Genomic DNA, 26,904 nt, shown 5'->3' on the forward strand with positions numbered 1-26,904 from the left:
GAATCGCCCAAGAAACCAATTCCATTTTACCATAAGCATGGAATCTGATCAAAAACCGTTAAAGTTAACAAATCATTGACTCAAGCGGTCGAACCGTCAACCCATTCAATGATTTTTTACCTTTTTTTTTATTTTTTAAATTTTGCTATCAGAACAGATCGTCCATTTGAACTGCACGCTCGGACCATCAACCCAAAAACCAGTGACCAGAACGGTTCCATTTCCAAATCGTTTTTTAAAACATTGCTCTTGATTACTTAGCCTAACAAAGCATTTTCACTCCATCCTTTTTGTTCATGTAAATAGAAACCTTAACGCTGCTGCTCATACTCTATTCTTACATAGCATGTAAATGTAATATAGCCATGCATTTCCTATGATATGTACAAACAAAACACCTCATAGTTTTCGAATATCATCAGTAAGGAAGCTGCTTCTTGTCTTGCCAAAAAAAATAATAATAAGCACTAGTAATGTACTTAACCATTAAAAGAGGATGATTTTAGTGAAATAAAAACCTTTATTGTAATTTGGGTTTGGTGTGACTTCACTTCAACGAAGAAACTTGGACCTCACATTTAAAATTTCAAATAGAAAAAGGAATTTTATTAGGAAGTGTGTTGGGCATCACAATGTTACAGAAATAGGCAAGTGTCTACAGTTAAAGGTTGGGAAAATATGTACAAATGTCAAACTGTACAGTCAGGTTGCAAGTGAAAGAGATTTCTAGGGCAGACATACTTCCACTTCACGACTCAATGTAGAGACTACAAATGACATATCCTCGTTAGTAGCAAAGTTTCTTCTACGTGTGCTGATCCATCAGGACACTCCTGAATAAGAAATGGTAAATTTGGTCATCCATAAGCAATCCCACAAATTCGAAATTCCTCGGCCAACTTTTGTTGGAGAAAAAACCCAGCACCCACACTGTACAGTCATTTCAAAGTCATCGAGATCTTGATGCCATAAATTCGAATATCACAGTAAGCCTTGAGGTCAAGAATCAGTTAACGAGATATAGAAGAAAGGATCCCTGTAAAAGAACAGTCCCTTGCATATCTCATCCAGTAAGACAACAATCCCACGACACCTGCTTCCATGGGTTGCCCTAAGTACCTTTCCCGTCTATGTAAAACTCTTACAAACTCATCTGAACTTAGACTCCCATCACGATTTGAATCAAATACATGAAAAATGATGTCAACCACATTGTCAGAAAGAGAGACACCACATACCTGGTACCATAAGACAATTTCATTAGGAATTAGAAGAGATGACCTGTTTACAGGAGGAAAACAAATTCCAGGAACTAACACTGCGAAAAAATGGAGAATAAAAAAGAAAATATAGGTTTCGTTTTTATGACAGAATTAGGCCCATCTTGCTTCCTCTCACTCTACATTGCAGTGTTATCATTAGTATCTGACCTGGTGGTTGGTTGAACAAGTGACGTGACTGAGTGAACTTTCTGGGCCCAGGCTTTAGCACTTTTTATGTGTTAAACAATGTATCCATTGGTTAAACCAGTCAAACCATAACTTGGTAAGCTTTTCAACTTTACAACTTTGTTTCTATCAACATTGCCATTTCCTTGGATTTGTCTTACATTTTAGGAGAGAAAATAAGGGACCATTCGTTTTTTGGATTTTGAGAGGGAGAAAGTTGGTCGATGGGATTTTGGTCCTATTTGACCAAGATGGTGTTTTTTTTTTCAGATATATGTGGGGTATACGGAAAATTTATTTTCCTGGGTAAGTGATACCCATCTCCCAAGTGAGCAAGTAACTTTCCCGCCTAGAGGGAAAAGTTACCAACACTTGGATGGGACAAAATTGCCCCTTTCAATAATGGGTAAATGTACTTACCCGGGTAAGTAACTTACTGAAAAGCAAATGGGGCCTAAAAGAGACCAAAAAGAAAATTTACCTTACTATTTTATCTTAAATTTTCTTATCCACTTTGGTTTCCCTTTTCAACCAAGTAAATCACTTTTTAGATTTTCTTTTTTCTTTCTTCCACACCGTAAAAGATGAGAAAATATAGAGGAATGACTGGAGTGGTGGTGGTAGTACCTGGGATGCAGCTCGCTGGAAATCCTTCCTTGTCAACAAACCATTTACATTCCCATAACTGAAAATTGCCAATGACAATGGCTGCAATTGTTTACGTAGCTCTGCAAAATTCTTGAACTCCTCCAATGTAATGCGGATATCCCTAAGTTGTGGTTCATGGTTCAATTTATCAACCCTATTAAGAAATTTGTTTATATAGTTCATATCAGCAGATGCAACCATCGACAAGGCAAAATCCTTTGCTGATATTGTTCCCCGTAACTTGTAATCATAATGTGCAAACTCCAAAAGCAAAATCTGTAAAAAAATAGTAGAGATAATTTAACATCCAAAACTATAGAAAGCACAATGAAGAGGGATTATGTCTTGCAAATCATAAAACCAAAATTTGGTAATGTTGACTGAAAGAATAGACAAGTAGAAATTCAAAACAAATTTCAAAGCACATGCTTCAATTGCACCCTTAAATCATTGATCAAATCATAAACAAGCCAACCTGGTTGGGATGCCAAATATTTTACAAATATCTGCTTGTCTAAGTTGTCCAAGGCCTAAAGAGGAATGTGTGGATTACAAGGGTTGGAAAAAGGAGAAAGGTGTGGTCTGCAAACTTGATATAAAGAAAGCCTATGATTTGGTGGATTGGGATTTTCTTTTAGACGTTTTGAAGCATAGCGGCTATGGATTGAGGTGGTATAAGTGGATAAAGGGTTGTATTACCTCCTGTCACTATTCCATTTTGGTTAATTGGGTAGCTAGAGACTTCTTCCTGCCTAAGAGAGGCCTTAGACAAGAGGCTACTGTGGTGTTTGGAAGGATAAAGGGTGTTTGGAAGGCCCCCTTGCTAGTTCCTTCCCTTATCTTTTTAGATGTGCTGTCAACCAAGAGGCTACTGTGGCTGATTACTTCTCTTTGCTTGACAGTGTCTTGGTCCCCTCTCGTAATGAGGAATTTGTTTGATTGTGAGCTGGATGAATTCTTGGAGCTGATGACTCTTCTTCATAATCAGAAGATTGATGTGCTTAGGGATTATATGTGGTGCTGGAAATGGAAGCCGGATGGTGTTTTTTCTGTGAAGTCCATGGCTGCTAAATTATGTACCATGGGGCAGTCTGATTTCCCAGCTACTCGGATTTGGAATCCTGTGAGCCCCTCAAAATCTAATTTCATTGTCCATTCTCTCAGATTTGGATGCATTTTCTTAAAGCTTTGGGTGCTAAGTGGGTCATGCCGAGATCAGTTAAGGAACACCTTTGTAGCTGGAAGTTGAAGGGGCTAAGAGAGGGAAGCTAATGTGGAAGACAATCCCAGCTGCTATTCTGTGGTCCATTTGGGCTGAAAGGAATAGTAGAGTCTTCTGTAATAGGTCTAAGGGTCTTGATGGTGTAATTCAGAGAGTTGTGGGTAAGCTGATTTCTTGGATTTCCATTTCTGGGGAGTTTAGAGATCTTAGCTTGCCCGTTTTGTTTCAGTCTTGCTCCTGGTGGAGATTGTAATCCCTGCTGCAGTTCAGACTGCCTTCTTGGGTCTGAATTGCAGTTTGTTTTTGTTTCTCTGTGCTGAATAAAATTACATTACCTTTTCCGAAAAAAGAGAGGCCTTAGACAAGGAGATCCTATCTCCCCATTCTCTTTACCTTAGTGGCTGACATCTTATGTGATCTGATTGCTAGGACCGATTCTAATAACTTGATTAGAGGCTGGAGAATCGGGAGGGATGCAGTGGTGGCGACACACTTGCGGTTTGTGGATGACTTTATTGTATTCTGTGAAGGGGAAGAAGAGGACTTAATTAATCTAAAAAGTTTGGTGACTCATTTTGAAAGGGCCTCTAATCTCAAAATAAATTGGGAAAGAGCTGTGTGGCCGAGGTAAAAAAATTGGAAGAAGAGGTGGGAAACCTTGCTAGAGTGTTGGGTTGTGAGACTAGTGAGTGGCTGCTACAATATCTAGGATTACCTTTAGGGAGAAGCCAAAATCAGAAAGTTTCTGGTACCCAGTCTTGGAGAGGTTCTCAAAGAGGCTATCAAGATGGAAGAGGAATTACATCTCTTTGAGAGGAAGAATTACCCTAATAAAGTCAACTTTGGAAAACTTACCAATTTACTATCTCTCTACCTTCAAGATCCCTACTAGTGTGGCCAACAAATTGGAGAAATTAATGAGGGACTTTGTGGGAACCAGAGGATACAAAGAAAGAGCATTTAGTGAAGTGGGAGGTGGTATCTAGGAGTAGACATAGTGGAGGGTTGGGCATAGGAAAACATAAAGCTAAGGAACATAGCTTTGTTGGGGAAGTGGTTGTGGAGACTACCTCTGCAATAGGACAACTTGTGGCACAAAGTGATAGTGAGTATGCATGAATTGCAGAAAAAAGGTGGGATGCTGGTATTGAACCTAGGGCATCTTCTCCTTGGAAAGCTATCCATGGTGTTTTGCCCTCCTTTCTCCCATATATCAGATTTGATACTTGTGCAGGAAATAAAGTGCGCTTCTGGGAAGATGTCTGGTTCAGGGATATCTCCCTCAAAGACAGATTCCCATCCATCTATTCCCTCTCACTGAATAAAGTAAAAACAGTTCCCTCTGTCTACCTAAATGGTAATTCTTGGGATTTGGGATTGAGAAGGGGGTTGAGGGAATCTGAAATGTGAATGGTTGATCATCTGATTGCCCTTATTAATAGTGTTTTCCTAGATCAGTCCTGCCTGGATAGCAGAATTTGGTCAGTTTCCCCTTTTGGACTTTTTACTAGTGTTTCTTTCTACATTGCTCTTCTTCAAGCCATTGGCAGGTTTCTTTTCAACAAAGGAGGTTTGGTGCAACCTTGCACCCCCAAAGATTAAGGCCTTTTGTTGGGAGGTGGTGCTCCAGAAAATCAATACCTTGACATGCTTCAAAAAAGAAGGTCGAATTGTTGCCTCTCACCCCATGTGTGTATCCTCTACTTGGAATGTAGTGAGACAATTTCACACTTACTAATATCCTGTCCATTTGTTTCCTTTGTTTGGAATTGGTTTTCTTCTCTTTTTTGTTGTAGGTGGACCCCTCCTTCGAATGTAGCAACACTCTTTGATCCAAACTTCTTTAGACTCCCAAAAAGGAAAGAAAGAGCAATGTGGAGAGCGACAAGAGTAGCTGTTTTGTGGTCAATTTGGGAAGAAATAAACAATAGGATCTTTTAAGGAGTTGAAAAGATCTAAGGAGCAGGTCATTGATCGCATAACTACCAAGGTTATACATTGGCTCAAATCTTCTCCATTATTTAAAGACAATTCAGCTGAGGACTTGTATAGAGGATGGAACAGTGTGGCAAGCTCTTCTTCAGTAAGGTCTATCATAAAAGAACAGTGGATCCCTCCTTTGATGGAAGCTCTTTAGGCAACCCAGGTCCCCCTAAGTGGGAGGAGCTTTCAGAGATAGGGAAGGCAAATTGATTGCATTGTGCTCTGGTCCAATAGGTGTTGGAGACTCTTTCAGAGCAGGGATTTTGGCCCTACTCCAAGGATTAAGGTTGGCTAAGCAATTGGGCCTAAACCAGATTGAGGCAAAGGAGACTAAATTATTAATTGGGTGGGTGCGATCACATAACTTGGGGGCCTGACCACATCGTCAACTCATGCGAGAAGTAACTTGCTTAGCAAGGGAGATTGGGGTACGATTCAGATGGACAAGGAGATCAGCTAATGGATTAGCAGCCGAAACCCTTGTGAAACAAGGAACTTTCAGGGAGAACTTGTTTTGGGCTGTTCTGTAATATGAAATCTCTCTTCTAAGAGTCAACACCCTTTTCTTGGTTGGTGACAGTGTACTTTATTAATTTTTCTAATGAAAGTCACCATTTCTGATAAAAAAAAAAAGTTCTATGGAAGCATGTTGGCCCAGTAGAATAATACATGCATATTGTGGACATCCTATGACTCTCATCTAGGTAGTACTTGAATACTTTCCAGCCCTTCTGAAAAGAAAAATAAAAAGAAAATGAATATATTCCAGCCCAACTTTCTCAATTTTCTTAGCCCCCAATGACATTATCTTTTCTTTTGACAAAGGATATAAATGGTATATTTTAATAAACCTTAAGGATGCTTTGTAATAAAAAGTTTCATTCATTTGATAGAGTTTGGAAAGACATCAAGGGGCCATTTGATAACACCAACTGAATTGGATGGACTCAACTGGTTATTAGCTTGTCCTACAGTTGTAAGCAATCAAGTAAGGCTTGAACTCTAATTACTGAATTTCATGTTGGATTGCCTACTTTACTGCTGAATATGTCATGAATACTTTATATATAATTGTTTTATCCACTGAAAGGCAGACCAATAAACAATTTAACTCAACCAATTTGGCAGTCAGCAAACGGCCCCTAAAATTAAAAACTGAAGTCTGGAATCAAGCACATTAGATGAAGTACTAAATCGAAATTGTCCTAGATGTGGGAAAAGGAATTCTAACCCCCCTCTCATGAATCTATATTAATATTGACATCCATATCTGAGAATCTTATCCGGTTTGTCTGCATTAGTAACAGGAAGTAATGAGAATATACAGGCTGCGTAAGACAAAGTAAACAAATGCCAGACCCAAACTAAATTCCCTTGATGTATACACATTGTGAAAAGAAAATGCCTGAAATGTTTTTGTTTCTAGGCCCCATTCATTTTCTATCCAGCCATTTACCCAGGTAAATTCCTCTTATCTATGAAACACCTGTCATTATTTGAGACTGTGGATGTGTTGGCACTTCCTGACTTCCCACTATCAACCTTGTTTTGAAAACGAGGTGGAAGAAGTTTTGGATAAAGTTTACAACATTTATCTTTTGTATGTCTGGGTTTCTTGCAGTACTCACATATAACCTCCTTCTTCCTTGAACCACCTGAACTACCTATAGTCATCTTAGGTTTCACTGCTCACCATGGCATAGGCCTGAGACAAAGATACATTATCCTTAGATAGGATATTCTGTCTAGTAATATCAAACTCTGGATTCAGCCCTGTCAAGAATTCAAACACCCTATTCCTCTCAACTAATTTTCTGTATGTCTCAACATTATTTGTGCCTTCCCAAACAACTATTTCCATTAGATTTATCTCTTGCCACAAGGATTTCAGCATTGAGAAGTATACTACTAAAGGTCTCTCCCCCTGCCTTAGATTATTCACATCACTCCTTAACTTATATACCATGGCCATATTCAGTTTTTGTGAATAGGTTTCAGCAACACTATTCCATATTTCCTTAGCTGAATTCATCCATAAGTAGTGCTGACTGATTTGTGGTTGCATCGAATTCACTAACCATCCAATAACAGTGTAATTCTCTTGCAACCATTTCTCATGAGATGGATCATCTTCCGATGGTGCTTTCTTGCTCCCAGAGATATACCCCCACTTGCCTTTACTACAAACATGTATCTTTACTGATTGTGACCATGCTAGATAGTTAATCCCGTCGAGCTTGATTGTGGTCATAGCCAATAAAGTCTACGGGTGCTCCTAAAACCTATCTGGACTCTGCGCCACACTTATTCTCAACTCTGGAGACACCCATCTTCCTCAAACAACTTCAAATGATAAACAAGGAAAACAGGAAAAAGCAAACACCAAGTACCATCCTCCATGAAGTCTTATCTGCCAGCTGCATCTCACCCGAAACCTAGGAGAAATAAGAAAATTGCAGCCGCTCCCTGTAGGCTTCACAGAACTGCACAAAACTTGAATCGGTCTTCAATATAAAGAAAGAGAACCCCTTCAATCACTGAGCACCAAGGTGAAGCTCCATGTGGGGCCCGCAATCAAAAATTCTCTAGCTGATTAGGGTTTTGGGCAAAAACTCCAAGGACTGTCTGAATAATGAAAGATGTGATTCAAACCAATAAAATTAGTAGAATATTTTAGAATAAAGCAAAAGAAATTAGGGAAGGAGACAACAAGAAGGAAGATTGGAGAAGAAAGGAGAAAGAAAGGACTTCGATAATCTCCTCTTTCTCCCACTAATCCTTTTTAATAAACTTGCTTAAGTTACATAGTTTACAAGATTGCCCTTAAGTAGGCGTCCACATCAGCACTATGCTTAGAAAACATAAACAAGAACTGAAGGTCCATAAAGAAAAGGCCCAATAAGAAAAAACATAACAAGAAAGAACTAATTAGAAAGACACGAATGGGCTAGGAACCATTCGGCCCAGTCTCTCTACACTTCCCCCTCAAGCTGAGCATAGATATCCATCATGCCCAGCTTGCTTATATAATGAGCCAGATTTCCTTTAGGAACACCTTTTGTCAAAACATCAGTCAATTGTTCTTCAGAAGCAACAAATGGTAGATAGACTTCTCCTGAGGCAACTCTCTCTCGTATAAAATGCCTGTCAACTTCAATGTGCTTAGTTTTGTCATGTTGAACAGGATTGTGTTCAATGTTGATAACAGCCTAGTTGTCACAATATAACATCATTGGCGTCTCTCACTGTCTATCCCAATTAATCTAAAAGTGATCACACCCACAAAAGTTCAAAAACTCTATGTGTCATTGCCCTGTACTCCACTTCAATTGAAGATCTTGCCACTACAAACTGCTTCTTACTCGTCCATGTTACAATGTTCCCCGCTACCAATAGCACAGTAACCTGAAGTAGACCTCTTATCATCAATATACTCGGCCCAATCAGTATCAGTGTATGCTTCCAACTTCATGTGTCCATGCTTAGCAAACAAGATACATTTCCTTGGAGTCCCTTTTAAATAGCACAGAACTCTCTCAACAGCTGCTAAATGTGTATCTCCGGGAGAATGCATAAACTGGCTTATTACACTAACTGCATAGGAAATATCTGGCTGAGTTATGCAAAGGTATAGTAACTTCCTGACCAATCTCTGGAACACTCCCTTATCAGGCAATGGTTCACCTTCAGTCGCTGACAACTTATGATTTAGGTCAATAGGAGTAGAAGCAGGTCAAGCCCCCAATTTCCCAGTCTCTACAAGGAGATCAAGAACATACTTATGCTGAGAAATGAAGATACCATCCTTAGATCTGGCAACTTCAATTCCCAATAAATATTTGAGTTCTCCCAAGTTTTTAATTTCAAACTCAGTGTTAAGAAAACTCTTGAAATGAACAACTTCCTGAGTATCATTACCTGTAACTATAATATCATCAACACAGATAATCAGGAGGGTCATTAAGAAACCTCTCCTCTTAACAAACAAAGTATGATCCAGCCGAGTCTATGTGTACCCAAAAGCAACGAGAGCAGCCCGAAATCCGTCAAACCAAGTTCTAGGAGATTGCTTAAGGCCATAAAGAGACTTCTTCTATTTACAGACATTTCCTTGCATCTCCTTCCCATACACTGGAGGTAAAGACATATAGACCTCTTCATTTAGGTCCCCATTCAAAAAAGCATTGTTTACATCAAACTAATGAATAAGCCAATCAAAAGTAGTAGCTAAAGATAGCAAAACTCGAACTGAAGTCATCTTGGATACTAGGGAAAAAGTTTCTAAGTAGTCAATACCATACATCTGAGTATATCCTTTAGCAACCAAACGAGCCTTTTATCTCTCAACAGTACCATCAGAATGATACTTAATAGTGAACACCCACTTACAGTCAACCGTTTCCTTTCCCTCAGGCAAATCCACAATTTCTCAAGTATTGTTCTTATGCAAAGCATCTAGTTCAGTCATCATAGCATCTCTCTATTCCGGTTTGGACAAGCCATATGGAACAAATCTGGGAGTTGCATGTGTGGAAACAAAGGCAAGGAAGGAATAGTAGGAAGGGGAAAGAAGGTTGTAGGACAGGTGTTTGGAAATGCAATGAGCTGTACATTTCCGTTTGCCTTTGCGAAGGACAATAGGGAGATCAAGGTCAAGGAAGGTATCCGAAGTGGTAGAAGAGAGCTGACCTATTACCTTAGTAGTGATGGGAGGAGCAAGAGGCACATCTGAAGGCGTGGAAACAACTTGCATGTCTCTAAGTCTTTGTCTCTAGTACCACCTCTGGATAATAGGATGGGAAAAAAAGCAGGGGGATGAACAAGAGGAGGAGGGGGAGCAGGGATAGATGACTCAACTGGAGGAGACTCTAAAGAAGATTCGATGGGAATTGGAAGAGGAGCAGATGGTGACAATGCAGACAACTCGTTTGAATGCTCCCCCTCAAGAGAAGTACCAAAGAAAGGAACAGACTCTGCAAATGTGAAATCTCTAGAAACAAAGCAAGTGCCACGAACTGGATCAAAACAGCAGTACCCCTTCTGTGTGGAGGCATATCCCAAAAAGACACACTTGTGTGCTTTAGGCTCAAACTTATGTCTTTGATGACTGCGAACGTGGACATAGCAGTGCACCCAAACACCCTGAGAGGAAGAGAGAAGAGATCCTCATTTGGGAAAAGCAAGCTAAAGGGAGTTTTAAACCCAAGAACCCGAGAAGGCATTTAGTTTATCAAGTATGTAGCTGTAAGGACAGCACCACCCCAAAACTTAACAGGAACATGGGAAGCAAAAAGGAGGTTCCTCGCAACCTCGACCACATGTCTGTTTTTCCTTTCTGCCACTCCATTTTGTTGAGGAGTGTAGGAACAGGAACTCTGTTGAATAACTCCAAAGGTATCAAAGTAGGAGGAGAGACTCCTCTCAAAATATTCCTTTGCATTATCAGATCGGAATATTTTGATCCGAGTGTTAAACTAGTAAGTATAAGTTCATGAAACTTTTCTACAATATTTGGAACTTCATCCCGAGATTTCAAAAGGTAAATCCATGTGTAACGAGAGAAATCATAAATGAAAAGAATGAAATATTTGTATCCCCCCATAGCAGGTAAATGATATGGCCCCCACGCATCAGAGTGCACAATATGGAAAGAAGAAATAGATCTTTTATTACTCACTAAAAAAGATTGTCTACAATGTTTTGCAAGTTCTCATAACTCACAATATAGACTCGATAGGGATATTCCCTTAAACATTTCTGGAAACAAATGACTCAGCTGAAAAAGACAAATGACCAAATCTAAAATGATATATCATGACTCTATTAACTGACTCTGATAAAACAGACTCCAAAGCAACTCCGCTAGGTAATCCAAGACTTTGATCAGAGACATCCAGCAAGTATATCCCATTCTCCTCATGCCCACTCCCAATCGTCCTCTAAGACTTCAGGTCCTGAAATACACAATAAGTAGGAAAGAAGGTTATGTTGCAGTTCATTGATTTTGTTAAACTACTAACAGATAAAAGGTCAGTGCTAAGTTTGGGAACATGAAGGATAGAGGATAATACAAGTGAGTCAGAGGCTTTAATATTCCCCTTGCTAGAGATGGAAGAAAGAGACCCATTAGCAAGAGAAATCTTCTCTCTACTCGAGAGGAGCTGGTATGAACAAAAAAGGTTGGGTATGCTAGTCATATGGTCTGATGCACCAGAATCTATTATCCAAAGGATTCTTCGATTACTTGAGGTTGTAGCCAGTGTTTTAAAAGGCATGGGAGGCATACGCCTGGAGGCACGCCTACAGGCAAGGTGCTCCCAAAACGCCCCAAGGCATATGCCAAAGGCGCTAACACCTCTGAGGCGTACGCCTCTTGCGCTTTTTTCATGAGGCGTGCTAGAGGCGTACACCTCATGCACAACTGATATAAAAAGACAGAAAAAAAAAAAAGAAAAAAGAAAAAAAGGAAAGCAAAGGAAAGGGAAAGAAAGGGAAGGGAAAGAAAAAGAAAGAATAAAAAAGAGAAAAGGAAAGGGAAGAGAAGAAAAGATAAGGGGAAAGAAAGTTGTTTGCCCCCTACCCCTTCCGCTGGGGGGCTTCACCCCCCAAACTCCCCCCACCCCCCACCCGCCCCCTTTTCGATGCAACCCAATTTGTTTTTTTTTTTTTTTTTGAGTTAGGGGGGTCTTGCTCTGCTTCGACAAAACCCACCCCCCCCTTCAACTAATGTTATGCATCTTTATTCTTCTTAATATAAAAGATTTTTATTAAAAATAAAGAAAAAATGAGATCCCCCTCCCTCTTCATCTTGCTCCTAACCCCCCCTCCTAAGGAGGCTTTACGCCTCCTTGTGTACGGGAGGCTTATGCCTCTTGCATTCTAAACTACACCTCATGCCTCTAGGTAGTGGAACACCTCGCGTCACGCATCTATGTTTTAAAACACTGGTTGTAGCATGATTTGCAGAAGCACGAATACCTGAATGGGCAAACGCGGATGTAGAGGGGGTGCCAGAGGAGGAAGATGCAACAGTACACTCCCAAGTGATTTATCAACTTCCCATATCTCTCAAATTCTGCCTTCACTGCTGCCAACTATTCCACAACAATTTTTTCTTCACATTCAGACACTGTAGCAACATTTGCATTCTTGGGTTTTCTAGACTAACCACCCTTCTTAAAGTTGTTGTTCCGAAACCTCTTGGGAAGAAGATCTAGATGAAGCTTCCAACAAGAATCCTTAGTATGTTTCGGCTTCTTGCAATATTCACATATCACCTCCTTTTTTTCATTTAGCCCCTTTGGTTTTATTCCAACATGTGCAAAATGTTCTAGAGGAGGTGGGGTCTGTAGCTGTACCTGTCGCTTGCTCTCTTCACTGCTCACCATAGAGTATGCCTGTGCAAGTGACACTTCATCCTTGACCAAGATATTCTGCCTTGTAATATCAAATTCAAGATTGAGTCCTGTAAGGAACTCAAACACTATGTTTCTTTCCACAAATGCTTCCATAACATCTAACTTCTGCCATAGTGACTTCAACATCGAATAATAGACAGCCACACTCTTCTCCCCCTGTCTTAAATTCTTCACATCACTCTTTAGTTTGTAGGCCCTTGCAACATTTAATTTCTAAGAGTATGTCTCTGTCACACTATCCCAAATCTCCTTGGCTGAAGTCATCCACGAATCTTATATGGGGCTGCATAGAATTTACCAACCACCCAATAATTGTGTAGTTATCTATTAGGTCCTAGAAACTTTACACACAATCTCAGACTCGCAACAGAATTCACACAACTCGAATATCAACAAGGAAACTGGTATTCATTCAGAAGAAAGGAAGAACAGTAACAGTTGGTCGGTTCTTCGAGAGACCGTCGGCTCTCCCAAACACTCACAGTATTCTTCACTTAACCAAAGCCTGTCCTCCCCCATCCCCCAAAGACCCTTCTTATATTCTTCTGACAGCATAACTAACAACCCCCATAAATGCCCAGCTGGCCTAGTTATAAATGCCCAACACTCCTCTTATTCATAACTGACATAGCTATAAATGCCCCAAGACTCTTCTTATTCCCTTCTAACTTCTTCTATAAATGCCCAACTGGCAAGCCCCACGTGTTCAATTATTTCCCCCCTTAACCAATTGCTGCCCTTTCCCTTTTCCTAGCATACGTAAGGTTAATTAGGGGCCTATCATTACCCGTCACCCAAAGTCTAACCTTGTCCTCAAGGTTAAAATGAGGAAATTGGTCTCGAAGCAAGTCAAAAGGCTCCCAAGAATCTTCAAAATCAGGTAGGCCCTGCCGATGAATAAGCACTTCCAAACCAGTAACTCCAGGCATAGTGGATGGGCGCACACCACACGCTGATATGTCCCTACACAGGCCAAGCAGCAGCATCGCCCAATGCATATATGGTGTGTCTGCTTTGTCACCTCTTGGAGCATGTCTATTTCCTCCAGCTTCGCGTTTCCAACCTTCAGCCTCTCCATGATCATCCACAGCCATCCTGTCCCCTCCCTGCATGGTGTGCACTGCCCACAACTTTCATGCTTATAGAAGTAAGAGAGCCTAGCAATTGCATCCACAATATCAGTTGACTTGTCCATCACAATTACAGCAGCTGTCCCTAAACCCGTTTGGACAGCCTCGAGTGCATCATAATCCATAACATCATCACATATGTGCTTTGGAATCAATGGAACAGAAGAACCCCCTGGTATCACTGTAAGCAAATTATCCCATCCACCTCTAACTCCTCCACAGTGCCTCTCTATCAGCTCCTTCAATGGAATACTCATCTCCCCTTCAACTGTACAAGGCTTATTCACGTGGCCTGAGACACAGAATAGCTTTGTCCCATAATTGTTCTTCCTGCCAAAACTAGCAAACCATTCAGGACCACGCCTTAAAATGGTGGGGGAAACAGCCACAATTTCAACATTTGTAACAATTGTTGGATATCCATATAGCCCTGCATTAGCTAGAAAAGGAGGCTTCAACCTTGGTTTTCTTTGTTTTCCTTCAAGGCTTTCCAATAACGACGCCTCTTCTCCACACATGTAAGCATCAGCTCCATAGTGAATATGAACATCAAAATCATATCCAGATCCACATGCATTTTTTCCGAAAAGTCCAGCTTGATAAGCTTCCCTCCTTGCCTTCTCAAGGTTTTTCCACTCATTTACATACTCTCCCCTTATGTAGATATAAGCAGCAGTGGCCCGCATACCAACCCTGCAATCAGGCAACCCTCTAGTAGTTTATGTGGGTCATGGCGCATAACTTCTCTGTCCTTACATGTTCCTAGCTCACTCTCATCAGCATTGACAACAAGATAAGAAGGACGGCCATCAGATACTTTTGGCATGAAACACCACTCCAAGCCAGATGGAAAACCAGCTCCACCATGGCCTCGAAGACCAGATTTCTTCATTTCATTGACAATCCAACCAGAGCCCTTAAGCACCAAGTCTTTGGTTCTATACCAGTCACCCCGCTTCATGGCACCGTTTAGGAAAGGTTTGTGCAACCCATTAACAAATGCTACTTCAGTGACTGATTCTGGCAGGTCACGTAAGGGAGCGGAGAGCACCTCGAATTGGCGACAATATTCCTTAACAGTAGAAGGCTGATGTAACGAGAAGAGTTGCTCCTGTAAATTACCCTCCTGAGTCGATCGAAAACGTTCAAGGAGAAGCTCTTTGAATTCTATCCAACCATGAAAGGGTCGCCGACCAACTTCCTAGTAATACCACGCCAATGCATCGCCCTCTAAACAGACAACTGTAGCTTGTAGACGCTCTGCCAGAAGCAATCCATTAATCTCAAAATAGCGCTCCGCACGAGAAAGCCAGTCGTCTGGATTTTTCCCATAAAAAATAGGTAACTCCAACTTCCGAGGAAGTGAATCAAGAGTATGTTCCAGCACCGGCATCGAGGAAGACATCGGAAATGCTGCACTCTTCCCTTTGTCAGCCGCATGACTCAATGCGACTAAAGGATGAGCAATGTCAGTCGTAGACAAAGGAGCTGAATAGGCCTGTTGCTGAAGCAACAGATCAAAACGTCTCACCAGATCTTGAACACTTCCTTCCAGAGACAATCTTCGAAAGTCCAGCTGCTACCTTTTTTGGATCGAATCGCTAAATCTCATTGCGTAAGCCATCCATCTCCACACGAAATTCAGAATGCAGAGAAGTCAAGCGTTCTTTGAAACCCTCCACCTGCGATGCCACTTTCTTAGTTGTCACCATGGCCGAGGAAAAACGGGCTCTGATACCACTGTTAGGTCCCAGAAACTTTACACAATCTCAGACTCGCAGTAGAATTCACACAACTCGAATATCAACAAGGAAACTAGTATTCGTTTAGAAGAAAAGAAGAACAGTAACAGTTGGTCGGTTCTTCGAGAGACCGCCGGCTCTCCCAAACACTCATAGTATTCTTCACTTAACCAAAGCCTGTCCTCCTCCATCCCCCAAAGACCCTTCTTATATTCTTCTGACAGCATAACTAACTCCCCCCCATAAATGCCCAGTTGGCCTAGTTATAAATGCCCAACACTTTTCTTATTCATAACTAACATAGCTATAAGTGCCCCAAGACTCTTCTTATTCCCTTCTGACTTCCTCTATAAATGCCTAGCTGACAAGCCCCATGTGTTCAATTATTTCCCCCCTTAACCGATTTCTGCCATTTCCCTTTTCCTAGCACACGTAAGGTTAATTGGGGGCCTATCATTATCCTGCATCCATTTCTCATATGTAGGATCAATCTCATCCGGCATCACCTTACTACCCGTTAGAAACCCTAATTTACCTCTACTACAGACATGGATCTTAATAGATTGTGCCCAAGCAAGGTAATTTGTTCCGTCAAGTTTAATTGTAGTCACTCTTGTCAAAAAAGAATCTACAGGACCAACCCACGACACCAGGATCTGCTTCACCTCACTTCCAGATTGCTCCATCAATCAAACGAAAATCAGAAAACAATGTTTTTAACCTTTATAGACCTAACTAAGGTCAGTCAAGCACTTAAAAGTCCCAAAACTAGGGTTTCACCATACTTGGCCTTCGGGGAGAAAGAGAGAAGAGGTAGCCGCTCAAACCAGAGCTATCCAAACCACTTCCAACTACAGCCACCCACTTTTGGAGATAAAAAGGAACCCTCCAAGCCTTGAGCGCCACACCCAAACAGCCTCTTCAACCCGTAACTGGAAAAACTCTAGTCGACTAGGGTTTTGGGAAAAAAAATCTGCAGTCCCACTTTCTTGACAATCTTTGGCCAGGTTCTGACTCTCCAAACCCTCTACCAACTAGGCAAACAAGATCTCTAAATAATCAACAATTTATCTCTCCATACACCTTTCAAGTAGAAAAAAAAAAGTGTGAGAAAAAAAAGACAAAAAAGGGAAAAACAAAAGGGAAACCTGCTCTGATACTAAGATGTGATTCAAACCAATAAAATTAGTAGAATATTTTAGAATAAAGCAAAAGAAATTAGGGAAGAAGAAGGAGACAGCAAGAAGAAGAAGGAAGATTGGAGAAGAAAAGAGAAAGAAAGGAGGAGTTCGATAATCTCCCATTTCTCCCACTAATCCTTTTTAATAAACTTGCTTAAGTTACATAAGTTACAAGATTGCCCTTAAATAGGCATCCACATCAGCACTATGCTTAGAAAACATAAACAAGAGCTAAAGGCCCAATAAGAAAAAACAAAACAAGAAAGAACCAATTAGAAAGACACAAATGGGCTAGGGCCCATTTGGCCCAGTCTATCTACAATGAACACGATAGGAACCTTTTCTCCAAAAGACCACTACCAACTGGGCTGAATACTTTCTTCAACCACTCATTCGATTCAGCTCTCCATACACACTATATATGGTAAAAAAAGAAAGAAGAAAAAGGAGAAGAAAGGAGCCCGCTATGATACCAAGAAGAAAAACATCCCAAAAGAATAAGAGGACTGATTTAAAAGGTGTGAAAGTAAGGTAGATATCAGCAGCAAAGAGAGAAGAAGAAGAAGAAGAAGAAGAAGAAGAAGAAATCGGTTGTAATAGGGTTTTCGGAGAAGAGTTGTTCGAACATCTCTCCCTTCCCTAATCTTTTCATTAAAAATAATTACAAATTTTCTTTAATTACAAGTAGGCCCTTAATTGGGCGATTAACTTAATTAAACAAGAAACATAAAGGCCCATTAACAAAAAGAAAAGAGACATAAAGAAATCAGAACAGCCTATGGGCCATTCGACCCATCCTCTCTAGAAATATGTTGATTTTCTATACTTTTAACATGAACTTTATACTTTTCTTATGAAAATTATGAATAATTATTAAGGAAATATGGTTATGGTACCTAGGGAACTACCCTAGGATCTATGTCTTTTACTTAAAAAAAAAAATCCATCGCCTAGGCGACAAGGCACCCCCCTCTGTCACCTAGCCTCACCTTGGCGCCTTCAAAACTGAGTCCCAGGTATGTGGAAGGGAGTAATAGACTCCCATACCCGAGAGTAACAGTTAATTCAACAATATTGAGGACATCCCCCACAGGCAACAACTCATTCTGCTGAAGACTAACTTTTAAGCCAGATACTGCTTCAAAGCATATCAATAAACATCTTAAGAATGGCAAATCAGAACACCTGGCTCAAGAAAAGATGATGGTATCATCTGCAAATGTAGTATGGTAACTGCATTGCTATCTTCTTTTACTCTGAAGCCTTGAATATGATAACCTTTTGCAGCCTCACTGGTCATCATACTTAGTGCCTCTGTCACTATGATAAATAAGAAAGGTGAGAGAAACTACCAAAACAAACAGAAAGGTGAGAGCAGGTCGCCTTGTCGTAGCCTGCTCCCACTTTCAAAGAAGCCTCTAGAACTACCATTCACTAAATTGAGAATCTGGCTGATGATAGACATGGGTGAATCCACTTCCTGCATTGAACACCAAAGTCCATTGTTTGTAATAAATAGTCTAGGAAGCTCCACTGGACATGGTCATATGCTTTTTCCCTGTCCAATTGACAAATATCACCCCCAGTTCTCCTTGCCTTCTTCTGGAATCAATATTTGCTATCAAAGAGCCACCCAAAATCTGGTGCCCATCTATGAATGCTCCTTATAATGGAGAGATGATCTTTCCCAGTACCTTCCTGGTTTGGTTGACCAAAAGTTTTGCTATAAGCTTGTCTATGCTCCCGATCAAATTAATGGGGCTATAATCTTTCAAAGTAACAGCCTTCTTGAATCTTTGGAATTGAAGAGATAAAAGTATTGTTTGCTTCCACAGATATCTTGGACTGGTCATGGAACTCATGAAGGACCAACATGAACTCATCCTTAAGTGGATGCCAGCATTTCTTACAGAATGCCATCAGGAAGCTGTCAGGACCTGGCACCTTCTTCCCTTCTAATTCATTTAAAGCCAGTAGCACTTCAGATTCTTCAAAGTTCCTTTTAAGGATTTTCTTGTCTTCATCAGAGATTCTTTTAAATTCAATACCATCCAATTTTGGTCTAAGGTTTCATGTGCCGAATATAGGTCCTTGTAGAAAGCAACAATCACCCCACCTTATCTAATATTTCCTCAGGGAAAGCAAAGCCTTTTTGTCTTAAACAAAGATAAATAGTATTAATATGTAAGAAAGAAACTGAGCCCCAGTACCCTGCATACAAGAAGATACTGGTAAGAGTGTATGAAGCATGTAGATGTATATTCTATACATCACTATACTATTTGAAAACAATAGAAAAACTAGCATATCTAAGCACTCACAATTCCTTCAAATGGATGCCATAGAAAAATATTATTAATTGGATCTTCCCTCCTAATGTAGTCATAGACTCCATGGCTTAGATTTCCCTTCAAATATATGCCTGTTCTTGCCCTTCAATATGATGATAACACATCAACAAGAGTAGGTTATACAAGACCAATCCCCTCTGGCTACATACTTTATTTCCATGCTTAGTCATGAATTCATAATTGCAAACACCCTCCATGGAACCCTTCAACTGTGCATTGTTGACTAAAACCCTAATAGAAGTAAGTGAAGGCTGCAATCACTATGATTTTTACAAGAAAACAATGTCTAGAATTCTTAAAACTAGAAGACCCAAAATAAGGATCTTATCCAACACTTCTATTCATATAAAAGGACATCTCAGAGGGTATATGTAAACCAACTATCTTGAAAACAAGGGATAAAATTCATTGATGAAAGTCAGATTGCATTATTTAGCTAATAATATCTACTAGGAAATTACATCTTTCATGAGAAAATTCCTTATTTATTTAACTTACCAACAAATTTTCTAGGACCTGAGCTTTCCAATAATTAACATGGCAACAAAAATGCAAACCCAAAATTATCTCATTAATTATCACCTCATACCATTACCAAACAGATACTCTTTTGGAAGCTATCTTGTTAAGTAAAAAAAGAAAAAGAAAAAGAAAAAGGGCAGCCAAGTGCACAAGGGTCCAGCCGATGAGGGGTCTGGTGAGGGACAGATGTGTGCAGCCTTACCCCTATACATACAGACAGGCTGTTGGAAGCTATGCTGTTAGGTATAATGATAGAAACCCATCTTGAAAAGCATACCTAAATACCAAAAGTCCTCCCAAAAATTGCATCTTGTCACCCCCTCCATTCTACATGTTAAAATAACTTGGCAATTATTAACTGTAATAGAAAAAAAAAAATCATTTTAGCAGGTACGAACAAGAAAAGATCTTGTTAAATACTCCCAAGCAACTTGTTTCCAACCCCAAGAACTTGATTTAATTGTTCTGAAAAAAAAAATAAGAGTAATCATATCGTGAGAAAATATGGTGTACCCAAATATGCCATGCCAAACAAGGCCATCAATCCACCAGTGATTCAAATTAGCTCAAGAAACAAAATAGGATGAAGAAAGGAAGACATACTTCATCATGCAAATCCCTCAAAAACTTGACAAATGTTTCATGTTGGAGACATGACTTTCCATCCTTGCCGAAGAATTTCGGCAATAGACCTCCGTTTTCAACAGACTTCCCAATTTTGAGCCCTGTTCGTAGTCCATCCCTATGATGAGACCCTTGTCTGTTGTGAGCCCGCATTAGAGCCATGACTTTCTTAAACTCCTCCCTGTCAATCTCTCTGTCAATGGATGTAACAAATCAACACCAAGAGCATTAACAAATTTGAGTACAAGGAAACTGCTAGATATAGAAACAAATAAGAACTATCTTCACAACTCAGAAAGAGATTATTAGACACCTTTCAACAAGTAATCAAGACATTCTTTTAATAGACAAGCATAGAGATACAGAAAAAGGTTCTAAGACAAAAAAGAAATTTACAGTACACACCCCTCTACAGTCTACATGCAAAACATTGTGCGAAATAAAAACAAATTCTCTGAAATTGAGACCCTTTTAATTCAAAGACATTAGATGAAATTCATATCATATCCACTGGTTTCGAAATTCATCAAGAGGTACATGTGTCAGAGGCTTTTACTATTCTATCATGTAAGTCATTAAAGAACTAGTTCCACACCGTGGAACCAGCTAGCTTAAGTGTTTCATTGAATCTATGCCTGGTAGTAGTCATTTTTTGAAATAAATTCATGTGTAAGAGTTCCAGTGGGGCTACCAAACACAGTAAACTTTTATAATTGCATCATACAGTAATTGATATTAATAATGGCCTATGACATCTAAGTGCAATATACGTGGCCAGAGTAACAGCATCCATAGGGATATGGCATAGATACCAAGTATATAATTTCAAACTACCCCTCTACTCCATATTTGATGAAGCATGAGAAAGATATTACATTGAAGATGAAACATTTTCAAAGCATGAGATACATACCCATTGTTGTCAAGATCAAACATTTTGAATGCCACTGAGAAGCTTGATTCTGGGATGCTGAGCAGTGTAACTAAAAAGATGTACCTGTTCTAGTAAATAATAAATGGATTGATCCTGAAACATCTCTAGAAAGACAAAAACTTGATAATATAGGACCAAGAAATTTGATTGCAAGCAATCCGATTAGAAAATTGAAACCCTATTTATCTAATATTTAGCAATACAGAAGTCACAGATGGGCAACTCACTCTGCAAAAGATATAAGTCCATCACTATTAGTATCAAAAAGCATAAAGAATTTTGAAGGAGCACAGTGCAGCTCGCCAGGACTTCGCTCCCCTCGCAAAAACCCTTCTCTAACAAGATTTGATTCGGATGGAGGAAATACAGGAACAACTGCCCGCATCAAGTCCGCTGGTGTCATAAAAACCTCTCCATCTGAAGTGTGGAAAGATGCGAAGTACTCAAAGACCTGGAAAAATACAAGGTGGAAGAGATGTATCAATAAGGCAGGCATAAGCAAAACACTACTAAAAGGCTTTACTTATCATTTTTTTTAATCAGTAACCACTTGGGCAAAAGGCTAGTGCCAAGTTCCTTGAATATTTTTTCACCAAAAAAAAAAAGTTCCTTGGATATATAGGTCTGTTTTCAGGGAAATAGGTCTCGCAAGGGAGTTAGAAAGCTCCTATAATTGGGTTAGAAGAACTGCAAATGGGAAGGAAGATTCATTAGAAAAACAAGGGGTCAATAGGCATCAGCTTTTTTGGGCATTAGTGTAAATCTTTTGTATCTTGGGCTGTTGCAATATCCCAAGCTATTGTACTAAACTTTCTTCATTTACGTTTTTGTTGTAATATGGCATTCTGAAATGTTTTGTATGATCAAAGTGCAATATGAAATATGAACATCACTAGGGAGGGTTAAAGGGACTTCAGGAATTTCCAGCACACAAATTTATATGGATGTCTACATTGACTATTGCATTAGAACATGATTATAGAAGTACTGCACTGTGTTTTGAACTTATGATGACCAGAATCCTCTCAAAAGTATCACTAAATTCTTATCTTTATTATCCATCTTCTTGCCACATGTGAAGTCATTTTTTTCTCACTAGTTTGTAGACAATGGAATGCACCACTAAACATTATAGGTCTCTTCTCACAAGATGTTTTGAGATGTCACACTAAAGAATGAAGTTGTTATGGCACAGTACAAGAGCTGCTATTCTGTTGAGAATATGGGGGGAAAGAATTTAAGGTTGTTTGGAAATAAGGAAATTAAGGTAGACACATAATTGAGCTGATCAAAGCGAAAAATATGCACACTGATAGTGTGTAAGGAATTTCAAGGCATCAAAATGGATGACCTGATATGGGGATGGTATATTGTGTCTAATGTATCAAATTGGAAGTCTTTGGTTGCCATAAATTGGCTACCTCCAGAAGCTGGAAGGAAATGATCGTTGCTGTTTAGACAACCCAGGTGATTCAGGTGTGGGAGAGGTAGTATGGGATAAAGAAGAAAAATTCTGCTAAATTTTTCAGGGACTGTGGGCATTGATAATTTCTAGAAAACAGAAATATGGTGGCTATTCAAGGCCTCAAATTGCTAGCACTTCAGTATTAGAGGGATGTGGTGATAGAAGGAGAAGGGCAAGTTGCTATATCATGGCTCAACAGCGAGGAAACTCCTTGGGGTATGCCACGTCCTTGGGTTGATCTGTACCTTTATATGTGTCTATTGTATGGACAGCTCAAGACTAATTATGTACCGTTCCTACTGTTTATCTGAACAGCTAGGGCCTTTTGCATGGTTTTCAGTGCTATATATCTCACTTTATTATCAAAACAAAATACTGAACAAATAAAATCAATTCAACCATCAAAACTCTTTGTTAGTCCTATAAAATAGGGGCTCTGTACATGAATCCTTTTCTTCTCTAAGTAGTGTATATTCTTGCCATACTTGTCAAGGCATTGCCTAGGTGACTAGGTGCCCTTGGTTGGGTGCCTTACCAAAACACCTTGATTTATAACAACAAGACACCTTTCTAGGCAACAAGGGTCACACGGAAACCATCTAGGCAACATAAATGATAAAGCAGGCACCTTATTATATCATTCATGTTACTAAACCTTACTAATGTGTGTGTGTGTGTTATGTGCTTTAGGAGAACTCACCCCTAAAAGCTAGCTGTTAGAAGGAGGGAACCCAAACACATATATACCCCACAACAACATCCCATACTACCGATGTGGGATACCTCACATTAGCATCCCATACTACCAACATGTGACAAATGGATTGTAACAGTGTGTATTGTTGATAATGAACTGGTATATATTATTAACCAGGAAAAACAGGCCAAAAGTTACAAAGCAAATCCCCAAACAAGGTGTACAACTTTTCCTCACTCTCCCTCTCCCTCGCTTTTATCCGATCACTTCATCACTAATGATGTCATAGAAGCCCCTAACCATAACATAAGTGGTAGAAGCCATCCTGTACAGAGCAAGAAAAGCATAACTTTGATCATTAAAAAACATTCAGCATTAACTCATGAAATTCTTTATGTAAATGCTGATGACTTTATATATGGTTTGTTGTCTTGACTGCATTCAGTCCCTAGACTGAAGGTTGCTTTGATACTAACCTGAACTTTAAGAAAGAGATGTAAGTTATCCCATCTTTTGTTTCTTACTAAAGAATGGAACTAAAATATCTAAGAAACTAAGAAAGTCTAAGAAAGCAACAGAAGACTAATAAATAATCCCAAGAAAGTTACTCATCAAATATCCAACATAAAAAATCTGTGCCCAAGAAAATAATGGAATCGATCAGTTTAAGAGGGGATAGATTATACACAGTAAAAGTTATGAGCGAAAAGTAGATTAGATCAAATCTAACTTTTTGCTAAATGATCAAACATAACTAACAATTATATGGGAAAAAATAACAATTTATACAAAAAGGCCATTTAAATGTACCAAGTACCAACAAGATAAAATATAAACATTTCAGGCTTCTTTTTTCTTTGAGAAAGGATAACTGGTTGTATTTCCTTTCAGGCTTATATTCACATAATATAAAATGCAAAAGTTCTTGCATGGTCATATAATTGAAATTCTATGAAGTTGTTACCTTTTCAGGTGGAGCAGTCATCCTTAAGCGCTTTTCATAGTTAAAGAAAATTTTCCTTCTATATGCCTCTGCACAACAAACAAGACCAGTAAATAACAAATAAGGCATTGGAATTAACAAAACCTATGGATACCATGACTTCAAACAATCTGATGTAATATAAAACAACTCATTCCTCCCAACCCCTCCCCTGATGAGATTATCAGCTAAGGAACAATCACACCAACAGAGCAATCAGCCAACCAATTTCAATTATTGATTTAGTACATATTGCAAGCGGCTAGTATCAACTAGTAGCCATGACAACTAATGTTATTAAAAATATTAAAAAAAGCAATTTTTATGTCACTCAAAATTTCGAAAATAGACCCAGCGTCAGGTTGATGATGATGCTATCTGTAATTGGATTCCAACAGTTTCAAGGAGAAGCATCATTCAATTATAAGCGTAACAATTCTCCAACCCTAATAAGAAGGTTCTGGAAAGAACTCCTGCTTTCAATAATCCATCACTGCTATGATTTCAGAACTCCCCACTCAATTTACCGAACTGATTAAATGCAGAAGTTACTAACTTCGAACATATTACAACAGCGGTAGGCATGCCCACATTGGAAAAGAACTACATCTGAACATAAAACAGTCGGAAAGTGGAAAATTTAGAAGAAAACAAAATACCTCCAAAAAGAAACTTGGGGTTCTTCTCTTTCCCCCCATCATGGAAAGTCTCTGGGTGCCGCTTGTCCTCCGAAGCCACTGTTGGTGAAAAATCAGCTAAAGAGACTGAGGAATTTCCAGCAGCAGCAGAAGAAGACCACAACCAAAATCCTAGACCCGAGCCCACAACGATCCCTGAAAGAGACTTCAAGAACAAACTGAAAACAAAGTCCCTTCGTTTATCATCGTTAATGGTCGACTTAGTAAGCAAGCTCGCCGGTACAGAAGAAGAAGAAGAAGATGAAGATGAAGAAGTAGTAGTAGCAGCAGTTGAACCTCCTGCTTGATTAAAAAATGGACGCATGTTCAACCATTGGGTTCCGGCTACTCTGCAGATTGACAGTGCAGATCTCGTCAGAGATGCGCGGGAATACATAGTATGATTCGCCTGAAACACACGGATAGAACAAGCAAGAAGGATCGTCGAGAGAGAAGGATAAAAACTAGAGTAAAAAAGAAAGCACGCGAGTGAGGACAGAATAGAGACACCGGACGACGGGAGTAGATTAGAAATTAGAACCAGAAAAAGGGTAGTTCAGGTTACTAAACAAACTTAGCTTCACGTCCAGCCAAACATGCGAGAAAATCTAATTCCGACTCCCAAGTGTTTCTCTCTCTCTCTCTCTCGTCATCTGGTTCTTTATTTGGACGGTTAATTAGTTGGTTGACTGTAAATCCAAAGGCGACACCGGGTCACCGCCCATTGTTTCCATTCCACCTCTTGTGCAAAACCTGGTAAGTGCCGTGCCGTAGGCAGCTAGATCCGTAGATGTATAATGTGGGCCGACCGTACTGTAGCGAGCCGTATCGGGCCAACACGCGGGCTGGGCGGGCCGTGTCTGCCTGGCCCGGAATCCCTCACAACTCAAAAGGGAAGTCTGGACCTCTGGTACAGCCCGCAGCACGAGCCCAGGCAGGACAGTGTCATTTCGAGCCGGACCAGGTGGTGGGCGCATCCTTGGCAAGATTTTTTTAGAAAAATTGAAAAATATAATGAAAAAAGTTGCAACAAATTAACAAGATATATTATATATAAAAGATATTAAAATTTTATTCTATATGAATTTTGATGTATATAATGCAATTCTAAGTCCAGGCCACAAGTTGTGCCAATGCAGCCCACTTTATTGTATGGTTAGTAAGCTTAAAAACCCAAGCCCAGTACAGCCCAGTACAAGTCTGACCCAAAATTTAATTAGACTCAGATCAGATTCAAATTTAACTATGTTCCATTATTATTTTTAAAATAAAAAAAAAATTAAAAAATAATTATTTTTCATTTATACATATAATCATGTATAATATTTATACACATTGTTATATTACATACATTCGGATTTTCGCCTTTATCGTAATGGACAGGGTTAAATCTGAATCCAATCTCTAAGTAACTAAATCAAAGATCATGTCTTTAGAGTCCATTGACCTTTATTCTATATCTATATTATTATAAAAGTAAATACTTGTCTTGATTTTAATGTAGATCATAAGAATTAAATTTGACAGCATATTCCTTACTATCTTTACCTTTTAATTGCATAGATTGCATACCACATCCCCTCACACTAGTATACTTAAGAGTCTTCTTAAGACCCCACATTTTATTATGGAGATTCCATTCCCAATTGCCCTCACTCCAAATGTACAAATAACTGATATATTTTTTGTACAAGTACAAATAATTGATATTTAGTCCTTAAGCAAACAATCTACATTCTCTCAATAGTGTCTAGCACGTCCATGATTGTTCATCGTTTCCGTGGAGGCACCTACGGTCTGTTTGGTTTGCAGTGGGAATTGGAATAATAATCAAAATTCTTGGAAAACGAAATCAGAATGGTTTATTCTTATAGTCTGTT

General features: G+C 39.4%; 1 protein-coding gene and 1 pseudogene across 1 annotated transcript; both read right to left on the reverse strand.

Annotated features, from left to right (window-relative positions):
- Nucleotides 1-577: 577 nt before the first annotated feature.
- LOC148843101 (calcium uptake protein, mitochondrial-like) lies at nt 578-25,786 on the reverse strand. Its single transcript, XM_088959693.1, has 7 exons — nt 25,007-25,786; nt 24,330-24,397; nt 21,431-21,654; nt 21,183-21,266; nt 20,249-20,462; nt 2,076-2,372; nt 578-1,238 (listed from the first exon to the last, which is right to left on the reverse strand). Exons 1-7 carry the CDS (start codon nt 25,419-25,421, stop codon nt 1,011-1,013), a joined length of 1,530 nt encoding a protein of 509 aa, XP_088815819.1. The 5' UTR covers nt 25,422-25,786; the 3' UTR covers nt 578-1,010.
- LOC148843102 (NADH dehydrogenase [ubiquinone] flavoprotein 1, mitochondrial-like) lies at nt 12,079-18,625 on the reverse strand (annotated as a pseudogene).
- Nucleotides 25,787-26,904: the final 1,118 nt, after the last annotated feature.

Source organism: Nelumbo lutea, chromosome 8 (assembly GCF_056320005.1).
Source record: "Nelumbo lutea isolate HS-2025 chromosome 8, American lotus-T2T, whole genome shotgun sequence".
Taxonomy (NCBI): Eukaryota; Viridiplantae; Streptophyta; class Magnoliopsida; order Proteales; family Nelumbonaceae; genus Nelumbo; species Nelumbo lutea.

Excerpts from the sequence above, each read along its gene's own strand:
- LOC148843101 (XM_088959693.1), bottom strand. The coding sequence starts at position 25,421 with ATGTATTCCCGCGCATCTCTGACGAGATCTGCACTGTCAATCTGCAGA. Across the intron at positions 24,398-25,006 it reads CCCCAAGTTTCTTTTTGGAG|AGGCATATAGAAGGAAAATT; the intron begins GTATTTTGTTTT and ends TTTGTTGTGCAG. Across the intron at positions 20,463-21,182 it reads TTTGATCTTGACAACAATGG|AGAGATTGACAGGGAGGAGT; the intron begins GTATGTATCTCA and ends ATCCATTGACAG.